At 36.3% G+C, this 23,522-nt stretch overlaps 1 protein-coding gene across 1 annotated transcript; it reads left to right on the top strand.

Annotated features, from left to right (window-relative positions):
• Positions 1-598: 598 nt before the first annotated feature.
• LOC120177282 (U-box domain-containing protein 9-like) lies at positions 599-18,934 on the top strand. Its single transcript, XM_039183487.1, has 4 exons — positions 599-635; positions 9,165-9,168; positions 18,318-18,576; positions 18,659-18,934. Exons 1-4 carry the CDS (start codon positions 599-601, stop codon positions 18,932-18,934), a joined length of 576 nt encoding a protein of 191 aa, XP_039039418.1.
• Positions 18,935-23,522: the final 4,588 nt, after the last annotated feature.

The following is a 23,522-nucleotide window of genomic DNA, read 5'->3' as shown; positions in this document are numbered from 1 at the left end:
TTAATACTATAATTATGTATTAATTATGTAATTTACCCTAATTTACTAAAAAGGTTAAAATATAAACTTATTAATATGTAGGTACTAAATATATAATTAACCTAAATATACATATGTATACAAGGACTAAAATATAAATATACAAAATAAGAAACCAAATTAAAGAAATGCAAAACCTGATTTCGGGACCAAATCGTAAAGCTTACAAAGCCATAGGGATTACGCGCGTAGTTGACCCATGCAGAAATTACAAAGATACCCTCCCAAAATGACGTTGTTCGGGAGAGGGTATATATAGCCCAAAACCAGCCCTCTAAGGGCCATTTCTCCCATTTCTCTCATCTCTCTCTAAACCGAGAGAACCCTCTCGATTCTCTCTCTAAAGAACCCTCACCTGAGGGATAACTACCACCGACCGACAACCTTATGCCGTCGCCGTTCGTCGCCGCCGGCCACCACCCACGGTGGCCATAATACACCAAACTTACCCAAAATAAAGATTTGAACCCCCTCGTTCTAAGTCTGGGCTTGCTTTTTCCTAAAACTTAGCCAAACATCGTAGATCTGGCTATTTACCTTCTGTGTTTCGCCTTCTCTAATGGAGCGTGGAGGCGGTAGTTACTCCGACTACGATGGTAAGGCTTCATTTGCTCTCTTTGCTTTCGAATACTGCTGTGGATCGTTGTGGTAGCCTCTTTCTTGCTCTCTGTTTTGTGTTTGTTTATCTCTCGTTGTTATGTGTTCTTTTGCAGGTGATGGGGGCTATTTATAGTCCTCCAAGTTCGACGTAATAATGACCCTACCCGGTGAGCCACCAGACCTACGGTGGTAACTCACCCTAGGGTAGTGAGGTATGCGGTTCATATTGTTCTTTTGGGTTTACTGTGTATTCGGGTGAGATTTGATGGTGACAACGGTGGTGCTTGAAACTGGAGGCGACGACTGCTAGGGTGAAAACCCTAGCTGATGGAAGATCTGGACCCTCCATTTTCCCCTTGATCGAACGAATGAGGAGGAAAAACGGCGCAGGAGAAGAGTTATGAAAACCCTAGCTGCTGAGTTCGGGCTTCTCGGGCCTAGACTGGAATTGGGTTTGGACTGGTTATGGGCCGAGTATGGGTCTGAACCGGGTCAACATCTGTAAATGGGTTCCGGTTTATGTTTACAATATTGGGCCCTGGGTTATTTGGTATTTGGGCCTTGATTTTTATAATATTTATAAATATAATAATATATATAATTAATATATAATAATAATAATAACATATATAATTAATAATAGTATATTATTATAAAAACTCGGACGAAAACAACTGTCGACAGTACCGATATTGTTCTTTAGCTAGAGTAAAACAAGGAAATTTTGTGAAGGTAGTATCGATACTCCTTTATAGGATATTGATACCATGGGTAGGGCATTAATCATTCATATGGTATCGATACCATGGGTAGGGTATCGATATACCATGAGTGGTGGTTGACCGGGGGGTTTTAAGATTTGCAAAGGGCGCCGGTCGAGGGAAAGAGAGAAGATAAGAGAAACTCTCAAAATAAAGGAGGGGGTTGGGAGCAATTAGTTTAGGTATAGTTTCAGGTTAAACTATAATTAGTCTTTTATATAGGTTAATTAGGATTAATCTATTTAGGGTCCCTAAAGTTTAAGTGCTTATTTATAAACCGGTCCTTAATTTCTTTAATTTCATGAATTTACTTAAATGTACAGACCCCGTTCACGTTATTTAGCCTTTAGTTCTCTTAATATGATAATCTTAATTGAAAAGGGAAATTTATGTTTTAGTACCTCTATTTTTTTAAGTATTTTTGCATTTTAATCCCTATTCAGTTTTTTAATTATTGCAATCTTGCCATTTTTATTATTATTTATTGTAATTTGATTACTGTTTATAAGGTTGTTATTTTTTATTTGGTCCTTTAATTATGTTGTTGGTTTTAATTTAGTCATTTAACTAATTGTCATTAAATTAACCTTAATATTAATTTAGTTTTATTTGTAAATTATTAATTAGTTTAGTTTTTTATTTTAAATTTGTATTAATAATTTTAGTATATTTACATTTTCTTTTTATGTATTTACATTTTTTATTATTTAATTTCGATTTTTATGTACTTTATTGTAATATTTTTTCTTTGATTAATTAGATTGTAGGATAAATCCTTTATATTTAATTCTCTTTAATTTAGTTCATAATTAGAGCCTTAGATTTTAAATTTAACCCTTAGATTTAGATTTCTCACGCTTTAGTAATGAACTTTTTAATTTAGGGAATAATTTGATTTGACCCTCACATTAAATGTTCGAGGATCCATTTCGATTATTTGATTCAATAATTGGTTAAAATAAATTAGGATTAATATTAGAGCCTATATTTTTAGGTTTAGTCCTCTATGTTCTTTAATTTTCATAAATTGACACTTTAAGTCAAGGATTGCCTTAATTAACCCACCTAGCATAATTAGGTTTAACTACTTGTTTGGTTACATCTTGATTTTAAAATAATACGGCAATATTCATTTATCAATTAATTAGTAGTGTATCCTCCGTGTTATGCTCAGGGGGTGACCACTGGTAATTTCCGAAGTAAATCAACATCTTTTTCGAAACACATATCATGATTTCTTAAACTTTAAGGCAATGTTTGTTTACTTAGATCAATAACGAAGTTTTCACATAAAATGCTCAAGGATGGTCGTTATTAATCTTAGTAAACCGACATCATTTTCTAAACTTGGCATCCATAATGAATTTTAAATTAAATAAAACATTGAACTCAAAATTTCCAATTTTAAATATAGGGTAATCAACTAGGTATCAATTTTTGGATGTTGTGTGGTGCTAACTCTTCCTCACGCGTAACCGACTCCTAAACCTGTTTTTTTTCCCAAACCCAAATTTGGTATTTTTGATAAAATAAAATGTTTTATTAAAATTAGCCGATTTTAGGTATTCCAATCGTACCTTAAAATGATTGATAGCGACTCCCAACATTTCATTAAAAATCTTTTCAAAAACCTCATTGTTGCAACTAGTCAGCTTTTCCCCCTAAGAGTCGGTTGAGATAGTATTTAGAACATATACTATTTTGTAATCACCTTAACTTAATAAAAAAATAATTAAAGTACATAAATATATTAGACATTTATAAAGTAGAGGTATTATATTAAGGCATTCTCTAAAGTACACGGGATTAATGCCATTATTCCTTGTTTAATTGAACAAAGATTTTACTTAACAAAATCCTCGTACATTGCAATTTTAAGTCTTGGAATGACATGGTATCATGTACTCAAATTAAGTCACGTATATGTGTTTTTGGAAAGAAGATAGTGTTAAAAGAATAAGAATATTAACACCATTTAACCTACCTTTAGAATGATGGGATGTCTTAAACTATCTTTGTTTCCCCATGCCAGATCAAATTTGTAGTGTGATAATCGCTTATTGAAATAAACTAAAGCTTAATAATAACAAAAAAAAAAGACTTCGAAAAAAGTTCAATGAAATATTCAAATTATTAATGACTAAAGTCCAAAGAATTTTAGAGTTAATTAGAGAGACTAAAAAAATCTATACGGTTTGTGGTAAATAATTAAAAATAAATTGTATTAATGAAATTCACTGGGAATGGTTGAAGAAATAAAACTGGGAGAAAGACAGATTTGAAGGAACAATTAATAGTAATCACAAAAAATTTGAAGTTGAGGAGGAATCTGGAGAAATGTAGTTGGAAGCATCCTTCTAACAACACGTGGAAACAACAGCAGTCCCCCATTTTAGACGACAACCCTTATTGGTTGGGACAGGAGGACTCAGAATGCACCCACTTCCAAATCCCTCAAAACTTTTGTCTTTGTTTTTGTTTTAGTCATCTAGTTTTAAGACATTTTGATTATTTTTTTTAATTTTTCTATTACCCATCTATTAATTGTCTTAACCTTTTGAGTAAATTTATGTAAAAATCCCTTAAAACTTTCCTTTAAAACCCATCTTCTCGGTCTCTCTTTGTTTAATTGACATTTGAGTATTTCATTTTAAATTTGAAACTATGAAGAGATAGTAAAGGAGGAGAAAAAAAAATATTTGAATTCTATAATTATCAAAGAATAGAGATTGCAAGTTGAGATAAGACAATGTTGAAGCTTTTATTATTGTTTTTTTTTTTTAATTTTGAAAAATATTAAGCCGAAAGAAAAGAAAGAATGAAAAAAATGATAACATTTAAGTATCATTTACGTAAGAAATAATGGTTTACATATGTCAAAAGATAAATAACATTTAATTAATTAGTGCTATTACTATAGACTAGAATCTATAATTTATGTGGAACAATAAATAAATAAATATAGATAGATTTACTATATTATATATAGATACATAGTAGATTAAAATCACTTATTAAAAGATAATTTCACAATTAATATATTAAATAATCAAACTTATTTAAAAAAGTGGTTTGTGTGTCTGTTGGGTTCCTAATTTAGTTGAGACATCTAATTTTAAAAATAAAAAGCTTGGACTGTTTCTTTTATAATGTAGGGCGGGACGAACTCAAAATTTGTACTTGAAACCAATATACCCACATGATGCATGTAGGTGTTCAAAGTTGAGGCTATTTGACATAATTGACACCGTTTTTTTTTTAAATTTTCCCTTTCTGACACCGTTTGACCAATATTTCCAGAAGTAGCACCCTTTCTGCTGAGTTGGCAAAGGCGTGTCCCCGGGGACGCGCTTTACCCGTGTTTTAGCTGAGTTGGATGCCACGTGTGGAAGGCGCATCCCCGGGGACGCGCCTTCCATTAAATGTCATAAATGCCCCCATCCGTTTTTCCTAACTACCCCTCCTCCTCCCCTATATAAACCCCCTCAACCCTCTCTCATTCTTCACACCAAAATCATATTCTCCTCTTTTATATAACTCAAATTCTCCAACTATTTGAGTTTTAAATTTGTTATTAGTGGTAAGAAATTTATTTTTATGTTAGTATTTTTTTAAATAGTTATTATTTTTTATATTAATATATTTATGTAAATATTATTTTTTATTAAAATAATATTTATATAATTATTATTTATTTAGAATTATTAATTTTTTTTGCTAATTATTTTTGTCTACAGTTATAATTGAAAACGAAATGCTGTTGCGATTGGATATTGATCATATCTCCAGACATTTTAGCGATATGGTAATATTTTTTATAATTAATGTTACTATTTAAATTTATTTTTATTTTAAAGTTATTATGAATTTATATTAATTTTATTTTTTATAATGTATATTATTTAGGATGCTGATCGTATTTTAGAGACTTTTATTAAAAATCCACGTATACCGACACCGGAACGTATTTTGCCATATTTGGCTTCTGCCGGTTCGGGTATATTGCAACATTATAGGCGGTTGCAAACTCGAACCTGTCCTAATTTCTGCACTGATTGAGAGGTGGAGGCCCGAGACACACACACTTTTCACCTTCCATGTGGAGAGGCGACAATTACATTGGAGGATGTCTCTATGCATCTGGGGCTTCCCGTCGACAGAAATATGATGTGTGGTATGGCGGATGGTGATTGGCAATCAATGTGCATTGATTATCTTGGAGCTGCTCCGCCAGAGTTTAATGGAGGTAGAATAGCTTTATCTTGGTTGAAAGCTAATTTGAGGTTTTAAATGAAATGCTTCAGAGGATCAAGCAAAGGCATGTGCTCGGCATATATTCTACGAATAATTGGAGGAATATTGATGCCCGACAAATCTCGCAACCAGGTGCATTGTATGTGGTTGCGGCATCTGATCGATTTTGATGAAGCTGGAAGATAGTTGGGGTGCTGCAGTTTTGGCATTTCTCTTTAGAGAAATGTGTTGGGCGACGAATTATAAGAAAACTGCTATCGGTGGATGTCTTCTGCTTCTACAATCATGGGCGTGGTTCCGCATGCCTTTCTTATGCCCGATCGTGAATGAACCATACGTATTCCCCTTATTGTTGAGGTAATTTTCGAACTAAATTTTGATTTAAATATTTTCAATTAAATAGGGTGATATTTAGTTTATATATATATATTTCATAGGTGGTCGATGAAAAGAAAGGACCATAAAAGTATCCTACTGGGTTAGAGGAAATTCGTTTACTTATTATATGAAAGCTGGGTCTGAGGTATGTTTTTAAATTTGTTTAATTATTAATATTTTAATTTAAAATGTTAGATATAATTAGAATATTTTATAATTGAATATTTATATTTCAGTTTCAGTGGATACCTTATGCGAGCGATGAAGTGAAAGCTTGCATCCCACCCCACCTTAGTGGGTCATTAGAGGTATGGATATCAGTTATACCTCTTATATGTTATGCTATTATTGAGTGGCATCCAGTTGATCGCGTGCTCCGTCAGTATGGTTGTACGCAATATATTCCTAGAGCTCCTAGGAATTTAGACGACGTGCATAACATAGATAGACGAGGAAAGAAAGATGTTAACTGGGTGGTGAGACACAGAGATTGGATTATGCTTTGGGAGAACCGATATACACTGGTGGCCCCTCGACAATATTACGCTGAAACTGGTCATATGGTTACGGATAACTATATGGACTGGTTTAATGAAAATGGGAAGCCGTTTCTACTTTCGGCGGAAGCACGAGGGGTTAACATTCCTAGGCGCCGAGAAAGATGTCAACCGTCTCAATATCATCGTCCCCCGACGCGTGGACGGAGAGAAGGCGCTACCGGTTCTGCATCAGTCCCACCACAACATCCTTATTCGTCGATGCCGCAGGGGTACATGCCCAGCCCTCCACTTCATATGCCAAGCCCACCAGTTTATATGCCATCTCCGCAGGGTTACATTCCGAGCCCGCAGGGTTACATTCCGAGCCCGCAGGGTTACATTCCTAGCCCGCCAGGTTAATTGCCTAGCCCGCACGGTTTTATACCATATGGAGGTGCATATACGACTATGTTTAATGATCCAGCATATGGTTCATATGCATCTTATTTGGCTGGTGGTGCTTCTCCGCAGACACCTCAATCTCCATCTGGATCACAGACATCGATGCCAATGTTTCCACAGTTTTCACAGTTCCCGGGGAGCGGTGGGATTGTTACTAGCACTCCTCCAGGGTCGTTATTTTATACAGGCCCTTCAGCCCCTTCAGCGTCATCTACACCAAATGAAGAAAATGTTGCTGATGATGATAGTGAAGATGAGGAGACTGAAGAACAAGTTCCACGAAGAAATCCTCCACGAAATAGACAACCACCGCCATGTGGAACTCATTCGCGAAGACGACATCGGTGATCCCGTTATATTTAATGTTATTTAAATAATTATATTTCAGAATTTTATGTAATTTGGTTATGTTATTTAAATGTTTCATGGTTGTTACATACATATTTTTTAATGTTATTTTTTATTCACATTTAACATTAAATGTTTGATAAATGTTTTTAAAATACAAATTATATTATTCGAAATTTAAATTTAAATTTAAAATAAAAATAAAAATAATATTATTCAAATTTAAATTTAAAATATAAATTATAGTATTCGAAATTTAACATTAAATTTCAACTTAATATTCCAATTGTATTCAAAATTAAAAGTTATATTCCAATTATAGTTCACAATACTTAAATTGAAATTAATTTATCCACATATGATTTTATCATATATATATTAAAACGTATACATTAAAATCAACTTATGTTGAGTTCATCGATCGACGGAATCGGCCAAGAGGGGTGAATTGGCAATTTCAATGTCACATTTCAATGCTCATTCCATACAATTTCAATGTCACATCAACTTCTTTCACATTATTCAATTTATCCATACATTATCTAATTTATTCAAACTTCACATAACGTTTAATTAAGTTATTCTTAACTTGCTGAACTTTCAAAAGAAGTTAATTTTGGTTATAATTACCTGATTTACTGATATATCTGTCCCCGAGGGACATGAGTGAATAGGGAAATGATAAAATTTCTATGACAAAATAATGGAAGGCGCGCCCCCGGGAACGCGCCTTCATGTCCCCTGAGAAATAATAGGTACTGATATATCTAGTGTCCCCGAGGGACATGAGTGACAAATAGGGGCAATGATAACATATTTCTCTGATGAAATAATGGAAGGCGCGCCCCCGGGAACGCCTTCATGTGAATAGTGAAATAATAGGTACTGATATCTAGTGTCCCCGAGGACATGAGTGACATAATAGGGCAATGATAACATATTCTCTGACGAAATAATGGAAGAAGCGCCCCGGGAACGCGCCTTCATGAATAGTACTCCGATTATAGACACTATTATATGCAACGTATTATAAACTTTCAAACAAACTTCAGTTCACAATCTTCAAATTCTCAAATTCCCAAACTCTAAATTCTCAAATTCTATGAAAATGAGTCGTCTTTCTACTGTTGTTTTGTATGATGGAGAAATTAAGGAAGCTGAAGAGGGGGTTGTTTTTGAGTCAGATCATTATATCCCCTTAACCTTGAAGAAACATCACAATTGAGGAGTTAATCACAAAATTTCGTTAAAGATTCGTGTAGGCCAGATAAGACTATCTTCACTTCAGTGCAGATTTCCTACTGAACTTTTTCCGCTCACGTATACATCATTTCAGCTTTCAAACGATGATGATGTTTCTATGATGGTTGATGCTCATATGGGGAGTTCACAATCTCTTATTGAAATGTATGCCACTTTTATTGAGGTTTGTGCAACTCGTGGTCTCTCATATTCCTCTCACTTTGGCATTACATATCAACTGATCAAGTTGATAGCCCGACACAACTGATCTGTAATGATTTCACATCATTAATGGCGGATCCAACGCCATACCATGCCATCAAGTTCAATAGGAAGGCATTCATCTGCAACTGCTTATGATCTCAACCCACGTGGCTTCACCAATCCATATGGCAACATCTCTTCTACTTCAAGGGGCAGACATTCACTGCCAATGTTTTCGACTTATATGGAAATGCCAACGAGACGACAGTCTATTCACATCCCACATGATACAATGGCCTCAAGTTCAAGGGGAGGACACGCAAGCGGAAACTTATTTGACCTCAACATTGGATTATCGGAGGAACCCTCATCTCCACCAGAAAAACCTCTTCGGGAGCCAGGTGCAGATGCTGAAACAGGATTATTCGTTGAACCTGACTCACCACAGTTTAACGTACATTCTGATGATGACGAGGGACGTTCCGATAATACAACACCAGCCGAACTTCCTGCACATATGTATGAGGCTGATTATGATGCAATGTATGAGCCTGAATTTCCAGATCTTCCTGATGTTGGCAACTATGACTTCAATCATCAGTCAATGACGGTAATTTACATATTGGAATGGAGTTCGCATCGAAGGAGGAAGCAATGATGGCAATAAAGAGTTACAATATTCGTAACTCAGTTCAGTCCCGAGTTTGATCGATCTAACACGGAGAAATATGTCTGCTACTGCGTCCAACGTGACAACGGATGTCAATGGATGTTCCGTGTATCAAAGGAAGAGGAAGAACAACTTATGGGAACTAACCAGATACAACGGTCCTCATACATGTTGTGCAACAGGTATAAACCAGGATCATCCCAACTTGGACTCCAACATTATTTCAAGCAATCATGCCCATTGTGAAGCAAAGCTCTCATAGCTGTTGCAGTGTTGATTTCTGCTATACAGTCACATATGGGTACTCTCATATAAAAAGCGTGGTTGGCAAAACAGAATGCCATTTGCAAACTTCATGGCGAATGGGATTCCTCTTACAACGAGCTGCCCAGTTGGTTTCATGTTGTGCAAAGACTTAATCCTGGGACAATTGTTGAGTTCGAAACTCAACATCATTACGTGAATGATCGAATGTTCGCGATCGCTGCCAATTTTACTGAGTCTTTTGGACTTACCCTCAGTGTATTAATGCAGTCAAGTACTGTAAACCAATTGTCCAATTGATGGTACTTTCTTGTATGGGAAATACAAGCAAGTTTTATTATTGGCTGTGGTCCAAGATGGAAACCGCAATATTCTTCCTGTTGCGTTTGCCCTCGTTCAAGGAGAAGACACTGAGTCTTGGGCTTTTTTCCTTAAAAATTTACGTTTACATGTTGTCACCAGGGAACGAGTATGCATTATTTCAGACCGAGGAGCCGGGATAAAGCAGCAATGGACTCTTTGGGTACAATGTATAGACCTCCACATGTTCAACATCGTTATTGTGTCCGTCATATTGCTGCAAACTATTACGGAAAATACAAGAAGAACGATGAACGTCAGTTAGTCGTGCGGATGGGTATGTTTTTTTCCCAATTTTTCTATCAATTTCTTATTACTTATTTATACTTCATATTAACTATTACATATTCCTAATGGCTTAGGTTACGAACTCTTACCTCAAAGGTTTGAGTCGATACTACAAGAGCTGTTTGGCAAAATAAGAAGGGGTGCGAGTACATTATGGACATCAGCAAAGAAATGTGGACAAATGCATATGACGGGGGTATCACTATGGTCATATGACAACAAACTTGGCTGAAGCAATAAATTCAACCTTAAAGGGGCGCGTCATTTACCAGTCATGGCGTTGGTTAAAACGACTTATTTTCGTTTGGGTCAACTCTTTGCAAAGCTCGGTGGACAAGCTCTTACTTGGATGCAAAATGGACATATTTACCACCCAAGACTAGTAGTTGATTTACAGAAAAAAGTGGCTGCATCAAATGGGATGTTAGTTACAAATTTTTCTCGCACCCGTGAATTGTTTCGTGTAACCGAAATGCCACGTCCCCTGCAAGGGATTGAAGCTAACTCTTTCAGAGTTAATCTGCAAGAGAGGTGGTGCGATTGTGGTTTCTTTCAAGCACTCAAATATCCATGCTCTCATGTCATTGCTGCTTGCTCACATTCGCATTTGGACTACAAAAATTATGTTGATCCCGTATACCAACTTTCACAAGTATTCAAGGTATATGAATTTGAGTTTCCGCCCATAGGAAACGAAAGAGACCCAAATGAGATTCAAACTTGGCTTACAATTGTACCAGATCCATTGCTATTGAGGGACTCAGGTCGTCCAAAATCTACCAGAATACATTGTGATATGGATATTCGGGAGAAGTCAACAGAACAAAAACGATGTGGGCATTGTAGAAACATCGGGCACAATAGAAAAAAATGTCCAGCTCTGTTATCATCATATAACCGTTAACTCTTATGTAATTAATATTGTATTTAAATGAATGTTTTTGTTTCTAATAATTTAATGTTATTGCATTTATAATTTGTCAATGTATGTACACCTAAATAATTTTTTTTTTAACTTTTAAATACATAAATATTTAATATATTTATTTAATATAATAATTAATATTATTAGTTATAATTTTTTTTAAAATATAATAATAATTCCACCTTCTAAGTAGAGAAAAATATTAAATTAAACAAATTAAAAGTTATTAAAAATTTTATGTATACGATGACACATTTCATGTTCTGATTGGAGGATTAAATTTATTAAATTAAATTTTCAATAAGACTAATTTTATAAAATATGTAAGTCTTGAAGATTAAATATGTAATTATACTAATTTATTAACGTATGCATCAATATTTTCGTTAAATATTGATATGAGATGACTAGATTGATAACATTTAAATAATTAACTGATAAAATTAATAGATCGATAATCAAAATCAAAAATAATAATATAACCATATGTGTAATATTATAATTTCATACATTTTTCCTATAACTACAATAAAGTCAAAACTGGTTTTCATATATTGTTATATCATATTAATGTAGATAATTCACTCCACCTTTAACACACATTAACAAAATACATTTGATAATTCTTACATTATAATCGAAACATTTTACATAATATATTATTAATTTATAATAATAATAATAAAAATAAACTATTTATTATTAAACAAAATACGTGTCTGCTGAGTTGGCAAAGGCGCGTCCCTGGGGATGCGCCTTCCACACGTGGCATCCAACTCAGCGAAAACACGGGTAAAGCGCGTCCCCGGGGACGCGCCTTTGCCAACTCAGCAGAAAGGGTGCGACTTCTGGAAATATTAGTCAAACGGTGTCAGAAAGGGAAAATTAAAAAAAACGGTGTCAGTTATGTCAAATAGCCCAAAGTTGACAGTAATTGGCTTTTTTTTAATGCAAAATTAGGTATAGGCACAGGATAATGTTGAGCGTTTTTCCCGAAATATCACTTTTACCCTATAATATTCCCTATCAGGTATCCTTCAGATTATTTTTCTCGATCTAACGCCCTTTGCAGTAAGGCACGCCCCTTGCAGCATGCTTTACGTTGATATGGAACCACGTGGGGTAAGGCGCGCCCCCTACAGCACGCTTTACGTTGATCTGGCGCTACGTGGGGTATAGTGCGAGGCAGGGGCCGCACTTTACCTTTAATGCTGGCACGCGTCAGAAAGGCGCTTACCCCTTATCTCGGCCGTTCACACCCTACCCCCTCCCTATAAATACCCCCATTCTCAATCACTTTCATTACACTAAATCCTCTCAACTTCTCTCAAATATTCTTATCTTCTATTTTGACTGTTTAAGGTATATTTTATTATATTTAATATTTTGTTTTTAATTTATTTAAGTATTTAAATTTTTTAATATTTTATTTAATTAATTTTTTTGCAGATATAAAATAGAAGGAGGTATACTTCGCTTGGATAGAAATCATATATCGCGACATTTTGTTGATACGGTAACATTTTAACGTTTTAATATAATTTAAATTATTAGTAATATTTTTTTATTTATTTAATACATGATTATTAGTTTAAAAATTAATTTGTGTAATTATTTAATTTTAGGAGAAAGATCGTGTATTAGATCATTTTATTAGGAATCTTAAGTTAGTGATACCTAATCGTGTCTTGCCGTATTTAGTAGAGGCTGGATTCAGTCACATAGGTAGATATGAGGGTCATTGTAAGATAGAACCATACCTTATTTTTGCCTTAGAGGAGCGGTGGAGGCCGGAGACCCACACATTCCATCTTCCGTATGGAGAGTGCACGATTACACTTGAGGATATTTCTATGCACCTGGGGCTTCCGGTGGATGGAGATGTGATATTGGGGATGGCGCACGGTTCATGGACTGCTTTGTGTCGGGACTATCTAGAACGTGTCCCGGAAAATTTTAACGGTGGTCGGATACTGTTAAATTGGTTAGATGCCATTTTTCGGGAGTTAAGCGATGACGCCTCTGCTGATGAAGTTAAAATGTATGCATGAGCATGCATACTGCAGCTGATATGAGGGTTACTGATGCCGGATAAATCGCACAACCAAGTTCACTGTATGTGGTTGCGACATCTTGGCGACTTTCGTCTGGCCGGATCACTCAGTTGAAGCTTGGCAGTTTTGGCTTTCCTGTACAGGGAGATGTGTTGAGCCACTGACTACAAGAAAAATGCTATCGACGGATGTCTCCTGCTGGTGCAGTCTTGGGCATGGTATCGATTGCCCTTTTTATGTCCCTTTGTCAAGAACCCATTCGTATTTCTGCTACTATTGAGGTAATTATAAAACTGATTTCATATATTAATCATTTTATACACTGTATAATAAATTTTGTTTTCCTTGAATATGTGGTCTACTGATAGGAAAAATCATCAGTAGCTACCTGATGATTTAGAAAAAATTAGGGTGCTAATCGATCAGAAGATTGGCAAACATGTATGCATTTTAATGTTTAAAAATCGATTTTAGATTATGGTTGTATAATTAGATTATTATTTTGATAAAAATGATATATATATATATGTTTTAGTTTGAATGTGTGTCATATTCTAATGATGATGTGAGGATCGTGATCCCACCTAAGTTGAGGGGCCCATTAGATGTTTGGATGGCGATGATCCCTTTGATCTGTTATGCGATCGTCGAGTGGCACTCCACTGATCGCGTGCTCCAGAAATTTGGTTGTTTTCAACCAATTCCGGAAGCACCTCACAACATGGACTAGTTGCATAGCACAGATAGACGCGGCAAGACCGATACAGATTGGCTGGTGAGGCATCATGAGTGGGTCGTGCTGTGGGAGGATCGACATCGGCACCTTCCCCGTAGAGAGCCCATTTTTACTGACCTCTTCATGGCTGCTGACGGTTATTATGAGTGGTTTAACAGTAACGGGAAATTGTTTCTTCTTTCCAAGGATGTACGAGGGCAGACCTTTCAACGATGTCAATAGAGACGTTCGCCAATACAGCACCATCGTCCCTCGACTCATGGACGGAGAACAGGTGCTTCTGGTTCATCCTCAGCTGCACCTGCAGGACCTTCACAGCAGTCACCATCTACAGCGACTTACATACTGCAGCCATATGTGATGTCGCCACCGTCGTTCCCTTACCCGATATCGCCACCGCCACCTGGTTTTATGACCCTGTTGCCACCACCATCACAGAGTTTTATGACCCCTCCTGGAGGATATTATGAGTCTATGTTTGTAGATCCGACTTGGTGTTCATATGCCCACATTTTGGCGGGTTCAACCTCATCACCCATGGCTGCAGCACAGACACCTCCTGTACAGTTTTCACACTCAACGATGTCTGGGTTTTATGAGTTTTCCCAATTTTCGCAGGCCGGTGGGATAGTCAGTCATACACCTCCAAGGTCCTTATTCTATGGAGGTGCTTCATCGTCATCAGCTCCTCATCAACCTAATGTAGCTACTCACGATGACGATGACGACGATGATGACAGCGAGGAGTCACAACCACTGATACGAAGAAATCCTCCTCGAGACCGACAGCCACCGCCCTGCGGAACACATTCGTGTCGTAGACATCGATAGATTTTTTTTATATTTGTATTTAGTTGTTTATTGGACTTTTTTATTGTAATTTTTTATTATTTATCATTTAATACTTACTTTATTTCATTAATTTTGTTGGATTTATTTTAATTTATTTTGTTAAATTTGTTGGATTTTTTGTTAATGTATTTTGGTTAATTTTGTTTATTACCATTTAATATCAGTTATTTTAATTTGTTTATCATTTATCATTTAATACTTATTGTAAGTTTGTTGTATTTAAAATTATATTCAAATGCCAAATTTTTATTATTTTGATAAAATTTAATAATTGTGTTCGATAACTTTCTTCAGTTTTTCACTTACTGTAAGATCGAATGACAATAACTTGAAGTAAATGCAAATTAAGTACAAGAATTCTTATTTGATAAACAACCACATCAGTTCCTCATCAATTGTTACTTGATGACAGCAGAAGTGGACATGTTTTTCTAGTGTGTCATGGGTTTCTACAATGCCCACATCGTCTGTCTTGTCTAGATCTTTCTCGAATATCCATATCACAATGAATTCGATTTGATTTTGGACGACCACTCTCCCTCAATAAAGTTGGATTTGGTACAATCGGAAGCCAATCCAGAACCTCATCAGGGTCTTTATCATTACCTATAGGGGGAACTCAAATTCGTATACCTTAAAAACTTCAGATAGTAGATATACGGGATCCACAAAACAGTTATAGTCTTGACGTGTATGCGAGCAAGCTGCTATCACATGAGAGCATGGATACTTCAAAGCTTGAAAAAACTTGTAGTCGCACGTTCTGTCCCGTAAATGTACTCTTAACAACACAACTTTAATCCCTTGAAGAGGTCGCGGCAACTCTGTGACACGAAACATTTCATGTCTTCTAGAGAAACTTGATACATACATTTCATTTGATGCATCAATTTTTTTTGTAGATCTGCAACTAATCTAGGGTGATAGACATGACCGCCTTGCATCCAGGTTTGAGCTTGTCCCTTGAGCTTCTCAAAAAGCGCCCCCAAACAAAAATATGTAGTTTTTACCAAAGCCGCTACAGGTAAGTGACGTGCACCCTTTAAGGTTGAATTGATTGCCTCAGCCAAATTAGTCGTCATGTGTCAATATCGATATCCACCATCATATGCGTTCGTCCACATTTATTTATCGATGAGGCTGATGTAATCATATCCTTCCTCGTTTTTCGCCCGCAAATCTTGAAGCACTGATTCAAACGTTTGAGGAAGTAGTTCATAACCTGATCAAAAAATATATAACTTACTAACTTTCTTTCTTTGCAAAATTAAAATGATCGAAAGAAAACAAACTACATCAGTTTCACTTACCCATGCGCACAATTAATTGATGCTCATCATTCTTCTTGTTCCTTCCATGGTAGTTCGCAGCAATGTGTCGGAGACAATACCTATGTTGGACAAACGGTGGTTGCCACATTGGACCCAAAGACTCCATTGCTGCTTTGATCCCAGCTCCGCGATCTGAAATGACACATATATTTTCCCTCGTGATAACATGTGCACATAAGTTTCGGAGGAAAAAGCCCAAGAATCTATATCTTCTCTTTCAACAAGAGCAAAAACAACTGAAATAATGTTGTGATTGCCACTTGGACAACTGCCAATAATAAAACTTGCTTGTATTTTACATACAAGAAAGTCTCGTCGATCTAGACCATAGGCTTGCAATATTTGACAGCATTAACGCATTGTGAGTAAGTCTAAAAAACCCGATAGAATTGACATTGATCGCGAAGAACTCAATCATTATGGTATGCATAGGAGGTTTCGAAGTCCACAATTTTCCCAGGATTCAACCTTCGTACCAGCATGAAAGTTCGTTGTAAGATGCATCTCATTCGCCATGAAGTTTGACAATGACATTTTATTTTGCCAACCAAGCTTTTTTATAGGAGAAAATGTACCCATATTGCGATTGTATAGCTGAAATCAACACAGCAACAACTATATGAGAGCTTGCTTTTACCATGGGCATGATGACTTGGCATATCACTTCAGAGTCCAAGTTGGGATGATCTTGGTTGACCCCTCCAGCACAACATGTGTTAGGATCGTTGTATAATGTTAGTTCTCATCTGTTGTTTTTCCTCTTCCTCTTCGATATATGAACCATCCAATTGCATCCGTTTTCGCGTCAGGAACAGTAGCATACATATTTTTCTATCGTGGAGCAGTCGACTCTCGATTGAACAGAATTACGGATATTGTAATTTTTTATAGCCATCATCGCTTCTTCTTTGCTTGAAAACTCTATGCCTAAAGATAACTCACCATTATTTATTGATGAGTAATATCCATAGTTACCGAGATTAGGCATATCTGCAAATTCTAGCATGTATATTGCACCATAATCAACTTCATACATGTGTGCTGGAGGGTCAGTTTGTGCCACATTTAATGGAACTTCAATGAATAGTCCAGTCTCAGTACCATCCACACCAGGTTCACGAAGCAGTTCTTCTGGTGGAGATGATGGTTCCTCCATGCTCTCCACATTTAGGTCGAAGAACATACTATTTGCACGTCTTCCCCTTGAACTAAAAGGCATATTGTCATTGAGATCGAAAAAGCTCGTAGTGGAATGCCTTCCCCTGGAGCTTGAAGCCATCGTGTCAAATGGAAACTGCACAGATTGTTGCGTCGATGGCATCTCCATATTAAGGTCAAAGAAATTTGCAGATGAATGTCTTCCCCTTGAACTGGACGCGATGTTGCCATACGGATTGTTTGTGGACCCATCTTGGTACATATGTAAGGAGTTACGGATGAATATCTCCCCATTGAAGTTGATGTGACGGCACCATAATGCGGATTCCCATTATGGCGTTAAAATCATTACATATTATTGTAGTCGGGCTGTCAACTTGATCAACTTGTTCAGCCAGCCCATAGTGGGAGCTTAATGACTGACCCCGAACAGCACGCACTTGAACAAACTTTGCATACATCTCAATATCATCATCTGAATAATTACTTTGATAATCAACCATCATTTCAACATCATCATTGTTCGATAGTTCGAAAGTTGTATAAGTTAATGGCAACAATGATGTTGGAAATATGTATTGCAACGACGATATTCTTCTACTACTTCCAACATGAACCTTCCTCGAAATCTTCGTTATCAGTTCCTCAAGAGTTATGTTTCTCTTGAATGATATTTTAACACGTTCATTTGATACGAAAACAACGCCGGAAAAAGGCCATAATCTTGCTGTAAAATTATTCCATTGACCGCCATAAAAGGAGAGAATAGAACTCAGTATTCTTATTCTCCCATTCTTTCTCTTACCATTATTATTGACTAGCGCCTTTTTTGAGTGGTGGTGGTGGTAACGTCGGAAACAATCGAATGGCTAAAACTGGTTTATTAAGTTCCGATCCAACAGCCAGAGCTAGGGCGGCGGAGTTGAAGAAACAACTCCAGAGGCTGGTTAAGACCATCGTCGACGATGAGGATTACAACCTCCACTCCATCGATCAAGCCAGAGATGTTCTTTCTGCTTTGAGAGCGGTTAAGTTTAACAAACGTTCGACGGTGTCCACCGTTACGTCGTCTTTGAAATTACACGAACCGCTGTCCTGCCCCCCCCAAGAGTTTGTGTGTCCTCTTTCTAAAAAGCTTATGAGAGATCCCGTTATTTTATCTTCAGGCCAGGTATATTGGAATTTTTATTATCTGTTTTAAACAAACAAACAAAAAGTTCACTCTTTGATAAGTTCAGTTTGTTGATTTGCAGACATATGATAGACCCTTTATCCAGAAATGGCTGAAAGCGGGTAATCGGACTTGCCCTCAGACCCAACAAGTTCTTTCGCCCCGTTTGTTGACGAAGAACATCCCTTCGTTCCATGCCCTTTTTGGAGAATCTGTTGACGCCATCCCACGATTGCTCGCCCCGCTTTCCGGAGCCAAATCTCAAAGCGGCCTTCTTCACACTAATATCCAGGAAGATGTGATTACGACATTGTTGAACCTTTCAATTCATATGAAAAATTCAAGACCTCCATGTTGATTCTTTTCAATAGAATTGTTGGAGCGGTCGAAGTTTCATTGCAAGTGACCTCAAACCATGAATCCAAGTAAATATCGGATCCGATCCCAAAAGGGAAGGAAACACTGACATTTCCGCAGCTGCCTTTAAATCCAGGTTTTTCTGTAGCAATAGCTGTAGAATTAAATGCTACTGCGTGGGTAGTTACCAGAAGCAAGAAAGTGAAGCTTGAAGCAAATCGCAAAGCCATTTCTGTTTCTTTTGCACCTCTTTGGATCATTTTATAGAGGAAACTAGGGAAAACAAAAAGATATTTCTTTGCAGTTTCAGAGGTTAATCATCATGACCGTTCCTTATTTTCTACATAGGGATAGACTGAACAGTGCCAAGGCAATCCTGAAAAAGTCTGGAATATCAGAAATGCGACTTCTTTGAAATATCAGCATATAGTTTGTTTTAGGCAAAATCAACGAGATAATGCTCTCAAATTGTTTATTTCACGAAATAATGATCTCCCCAGATTAATTGCTCAAATGGAGTGATCTCCACAGTGTTGCCGTAGGTCGCCATGGCATCCGGGCGAGCTTGGAGGTCGCCATGGCATCCGGGCAAGCTTGGAGTCTCTGCATGGTTGTGCATGGCGGCATGGCAACGTGGCATGGGTCTGGGCGAGCTTGGAGTCTCTGCATGGCTGTGCATGGCGGCATGGCAACGTGGCATGAGTCTGGTGGCAGCATGGCAACGTGGGTAGGTCGCCAGGGAATCCCAATGACATTGTAGGTCGCCAGGGCATCCCAGCGACATTGTAGGTCGCCAAGGGATCCCAACGACCTATGCCTTTGCCCGAAGCTCTCACGTGCTCTGCTGTCGCTGCGCCTCTGCTCCCATACAGTGTGAAATCAGCTGCATTATTGCAGCCCGTGAACGTGAATGACTCGGCCACCTGTAATTGAAGCAAAGTATGCCCGGTTGTTGTATTATATATTGGATGGATGGGGTTAATGAGTGAAACAATTAAGAGAGAAAGAAAGGGAGAAAATAGCAAAGGAGAATATAGCAGAAAAAAGATGAGGAAGAAGAAATGGAGAGCACAACATCGAGGTAAGTTTTTTAATTATTTTAATTAGTTTATTATTTTAAATTATTAGTTTGTTAGTTTATGGTTTCAGTTAAAACAAAATTTTAGTTAATTATTTAATTAGTTTGTTTGATGGTTATATATTAAAAAAATAATTAATTAGTGTGTTAGTTAGTCTAATATTTAATTAGTTTGTAGTTAGTTAAATAGTTAAGTTATATTTTGGTTGTTGAATTTATATTATATAAAAAATTAGTTTATTAGTAGTTTAAGTTTTATTATAATAAAAAATAGTTTATTAGTTTAAGTTATATAAAAGAATAATTATTTAAATTAGTTTATTGTTATAAATTATTAGTTAATTAGTTTATTATTATAAATTAGGGTAAAACAAAAAATTAGTTAATTAGTTTGTTAGTTTAAGTTATATTATTGTTAGTTTAAGTTATATCATATAGAAATAAAAAATTATTTAATTAGCATGTTTGATAGTTACATATTAATAAAAATATTTAGTTAGTTTGTTAGTCGTTAGTTATATATAAAAAAATATGTAATTAGTTTGTGTTAGTTAAATAATTAAGTTATGTTTATTTGTTGAATTTATATTATATAAAAAAATTAGTTAATTAGTTTTTTAGTAGTAAATTATAATTAAAAATCATTTATTAGTTTAAGTTATATTAAAGAATAGTTTATTAGTTAACGTTATATTAAAGAATAGTTAAAGTTATATTAAAGAATAGTTTATTAGTTGTTTAAGAGAAAATTTACGTTTAACTTATATTTTAAAAAGTTTAGTTTGTTTTATTAAATAAATTTGCCAAAATAGTTAGTTAGTTAGTTAGATTATATTAGTTATATTAAATGAATTTTTAAATAATGTTGTTTACTTTTTTTACAGATTCATTCCAATGGCTGACCAAATTCTACTGCTGAGACTTGACAATGAACATATTTCAAGTCATTTGGGAATAATGGTGAATAAAATATTTGTTTAATGAATTATAATTAATAAATATTTGAATATTATTTTATGATGATTGTGATAATTTTTTGCATTATTTAATTATAGGAGGACGAGCAGCGAGTCCTTCGTCTTCGGCTACATAAAGTGTCCAAGCCACGCCCATTGATAGAAGAAAACTTGTAAGAGGCTGGATTTTGGTATGTAACATTTGTGCGAGATTACAAGTTGGTCCCAGGTTTGATCAGTGCGTTAATTGAACGTTGGAGACCATAAACGCACACGTTTCATTTGTCGTGTGGCGAATGCACGATAACTTTGGAGGATGTGACAATGCAACTCGGGGTCCAAACTAATGGGATGCCGGTGGTAATGTCACATGAGTTTAAAAATGTGGCAAAACTTTGCAACTTGCTTCTTGGGAAAGCGCCTGTACCACCAGAGTGTAGAGGGTGGCGAGTGAGGTTGTCATGGTTGAAGAATGAATTTCAACTTCAACCAAATAGTACGGAGCACAAAATTATATATGCAACATAAGCATATATATTACAGTTGATTGGGGGAATTTTGATGCCTGATAAATCCGGTAGTTATGTTCACACTCAGTATCTTCTTTTTTTAACAAATTTTGAGAATTGTAGGCAATATAGCTGGGGGTTCGGCGATATTGGCGTTCTTGTATCATGAGATGTGCAAGGCATCATTAGTCGTGAATGATAATAATACAGCAGAAATCGATGGATGTCTGTTGCTGCTACAATCATGAGCTTGGCATAGACTTCTGTTTTTGACACCGATTAGTCGGACTGCGGTTGACTTTTCACTTGCCAGAAGGTAATATGAATCCTCTATTTTAATATAAAATATTAATTAGAAAAAAATTATTTTGATTAAAATTATTGAACAAAATGTCTCTATTTTTGTTTTGATTGATATGCAGATGGAGACATAAAATTGAAGGCACGGGGTTGGTGCACAACAACATTAAAGAGTTCAGGCTGAAGATCGACATTAAGGCCAAAAAGGAGGTATGTATAATCTTTATTTTTTAATTATTATTTAAATTAACTATATTATTTGATTTAAATCAATTTTATTGTTTTTGTAATTTTACAGTTTAATTGGAGACCATACATGAATGAAGAATTATTTGCGTTGATATCGCACGATATTTTAGATGGGTTTCAATATTGGTGTGCTGTTACACCATTGATCAATTTAGCTTTTGTTGAGATCCAATTTGGGGATAGAGTGCTGAGGCAATTCCACTTCCACCAACCTATTCCGCGGAGTCCATGGGATCATGACCTCCTCCAAAACTTAGATGGTCGTCGTCCAGTGAATTGGGTTGAGACGCATGACGACCTGCACAGATTTGACCTTCGTCGTAAAGAAGACGTTAATTGGGTTGAGAAGCATGCAACCTACATTAATGCTTGGAATAATAGGGCTTCATTCATGCCAACTCTTGACGCCATTCAAGACGACGACTTTAATTTTGAGACTTCGGCTTACCTTGCTTATTTTTGGGATAATGGAAAGTCGTTTCTCACAATAATGGTAGAGAGGCAAAAGTTTTTGAGGTTTAAGAAAAGATTTGGTAAAGCTGAATACTCTCTACCGAGTGGGAGTGGGAGTTCATCTCTACAACCTGAAGCGGAAATGACCGATGAGGATAATAGCGCACCACAACCGTTCGGCGATGCGGGATCGTTGCATCACGCAGTTGATGATTCTACTGTACCAGCATACATACTAGAGTTTGTGCAGCCTGAGGCACCCATCTATTCTCCTACGTTTTCGTCGACGTATGACTTTGAACACATGGCAATTCAAATGCCTTCATTGCCTTCATCTTCGCATTCCACACCTTGCCATATTTTACTTGATATCCAAATTGGCTTCGAATAGATGCAGCTAACACTGAACAAGATATCCTTGGATCCTTTTTAACCATCGCCTTCACGTATTCACATATTACATCGGAGTCCAATAGTCGGTGGTCTTGTTCGATGGAGTTTCGTAAACATGTGTGCGGACCATTGTACCTCGTGATGACCCAAACATCGTGCCTTTGATTTTTCGACACTCTGATCTTCCACTTGCACTCTGGGCTATATTTTACACACTTCGCGTATAGGGTTTTCTTGTTGGACTCTCCAACATGGACATCAACATGGCATTTGATGCAGTACTCTTTAATCGCCAGTGTAGCTTCATTTTTTCCTCTGAATTGTACCCCAACTGAAAATTTACCAGAATTATCGAATGATTCAGTCATTTGGTACGGAGGTAAATGTGGCATGTCTGGGAATTCAGGTGCCCTCATCGCATCATAGTCTATCTCGTATATGTGAGGAGTAGTTTCATACGGTGATGGAATTTCATCAATTGCACCTCCACCAAAAATATTTTCGTCGCCGCCCAAAATGGGTTCTTCGGTTTCTTCATCTTCGCTTGAATCATCATGAATTTCTCCCCATCGATTTTCAGCATCAATATCAACAACCAATTCCGGTATGTTTCTCGTCTCATACTCTGCTGCTGCAGATGTCCCCCGACTT

Source organism: Hibiscus syriacus, unplaced genomic scaffold, assembly GCF_006381635.1.
Source record: "Hibiscus syriacus cultivar Baekdansim isolate YM2019G1 unplaced genomic scaffold, ASM638163v2 tig00112285_pilon, whole genome shotgun sequence".
Classification (NCBI taxonomy): Eukaryota; Viridiplantae; Streptophyta; class Magnoliopsida; order Malvales; family Malvaceae; genus Hibiscus; species Hibiscus syriacus.
The sequence above is the reverse complement of the archived record's forward strand: the minus strand, read 5'-3'. Positions and strand labels throughout refer to the sequence as shown.

Bases quoted from the DNA above. Each gene is read 5' to 3' on its own strand.
- LOC120177282 (XM_039183487.1), top strand. From the start codon at position 599: ATGGAGCGTGGAGGCGGTAGTTACTCCGACTACGATG. The intron at 18,577-18,658 runs GTATATTGGAAT...GTTGATTTGCAG, and splicing joins TTATTTTATCTTCAGGCCAG to ACATATGATAGACCCTTTAT.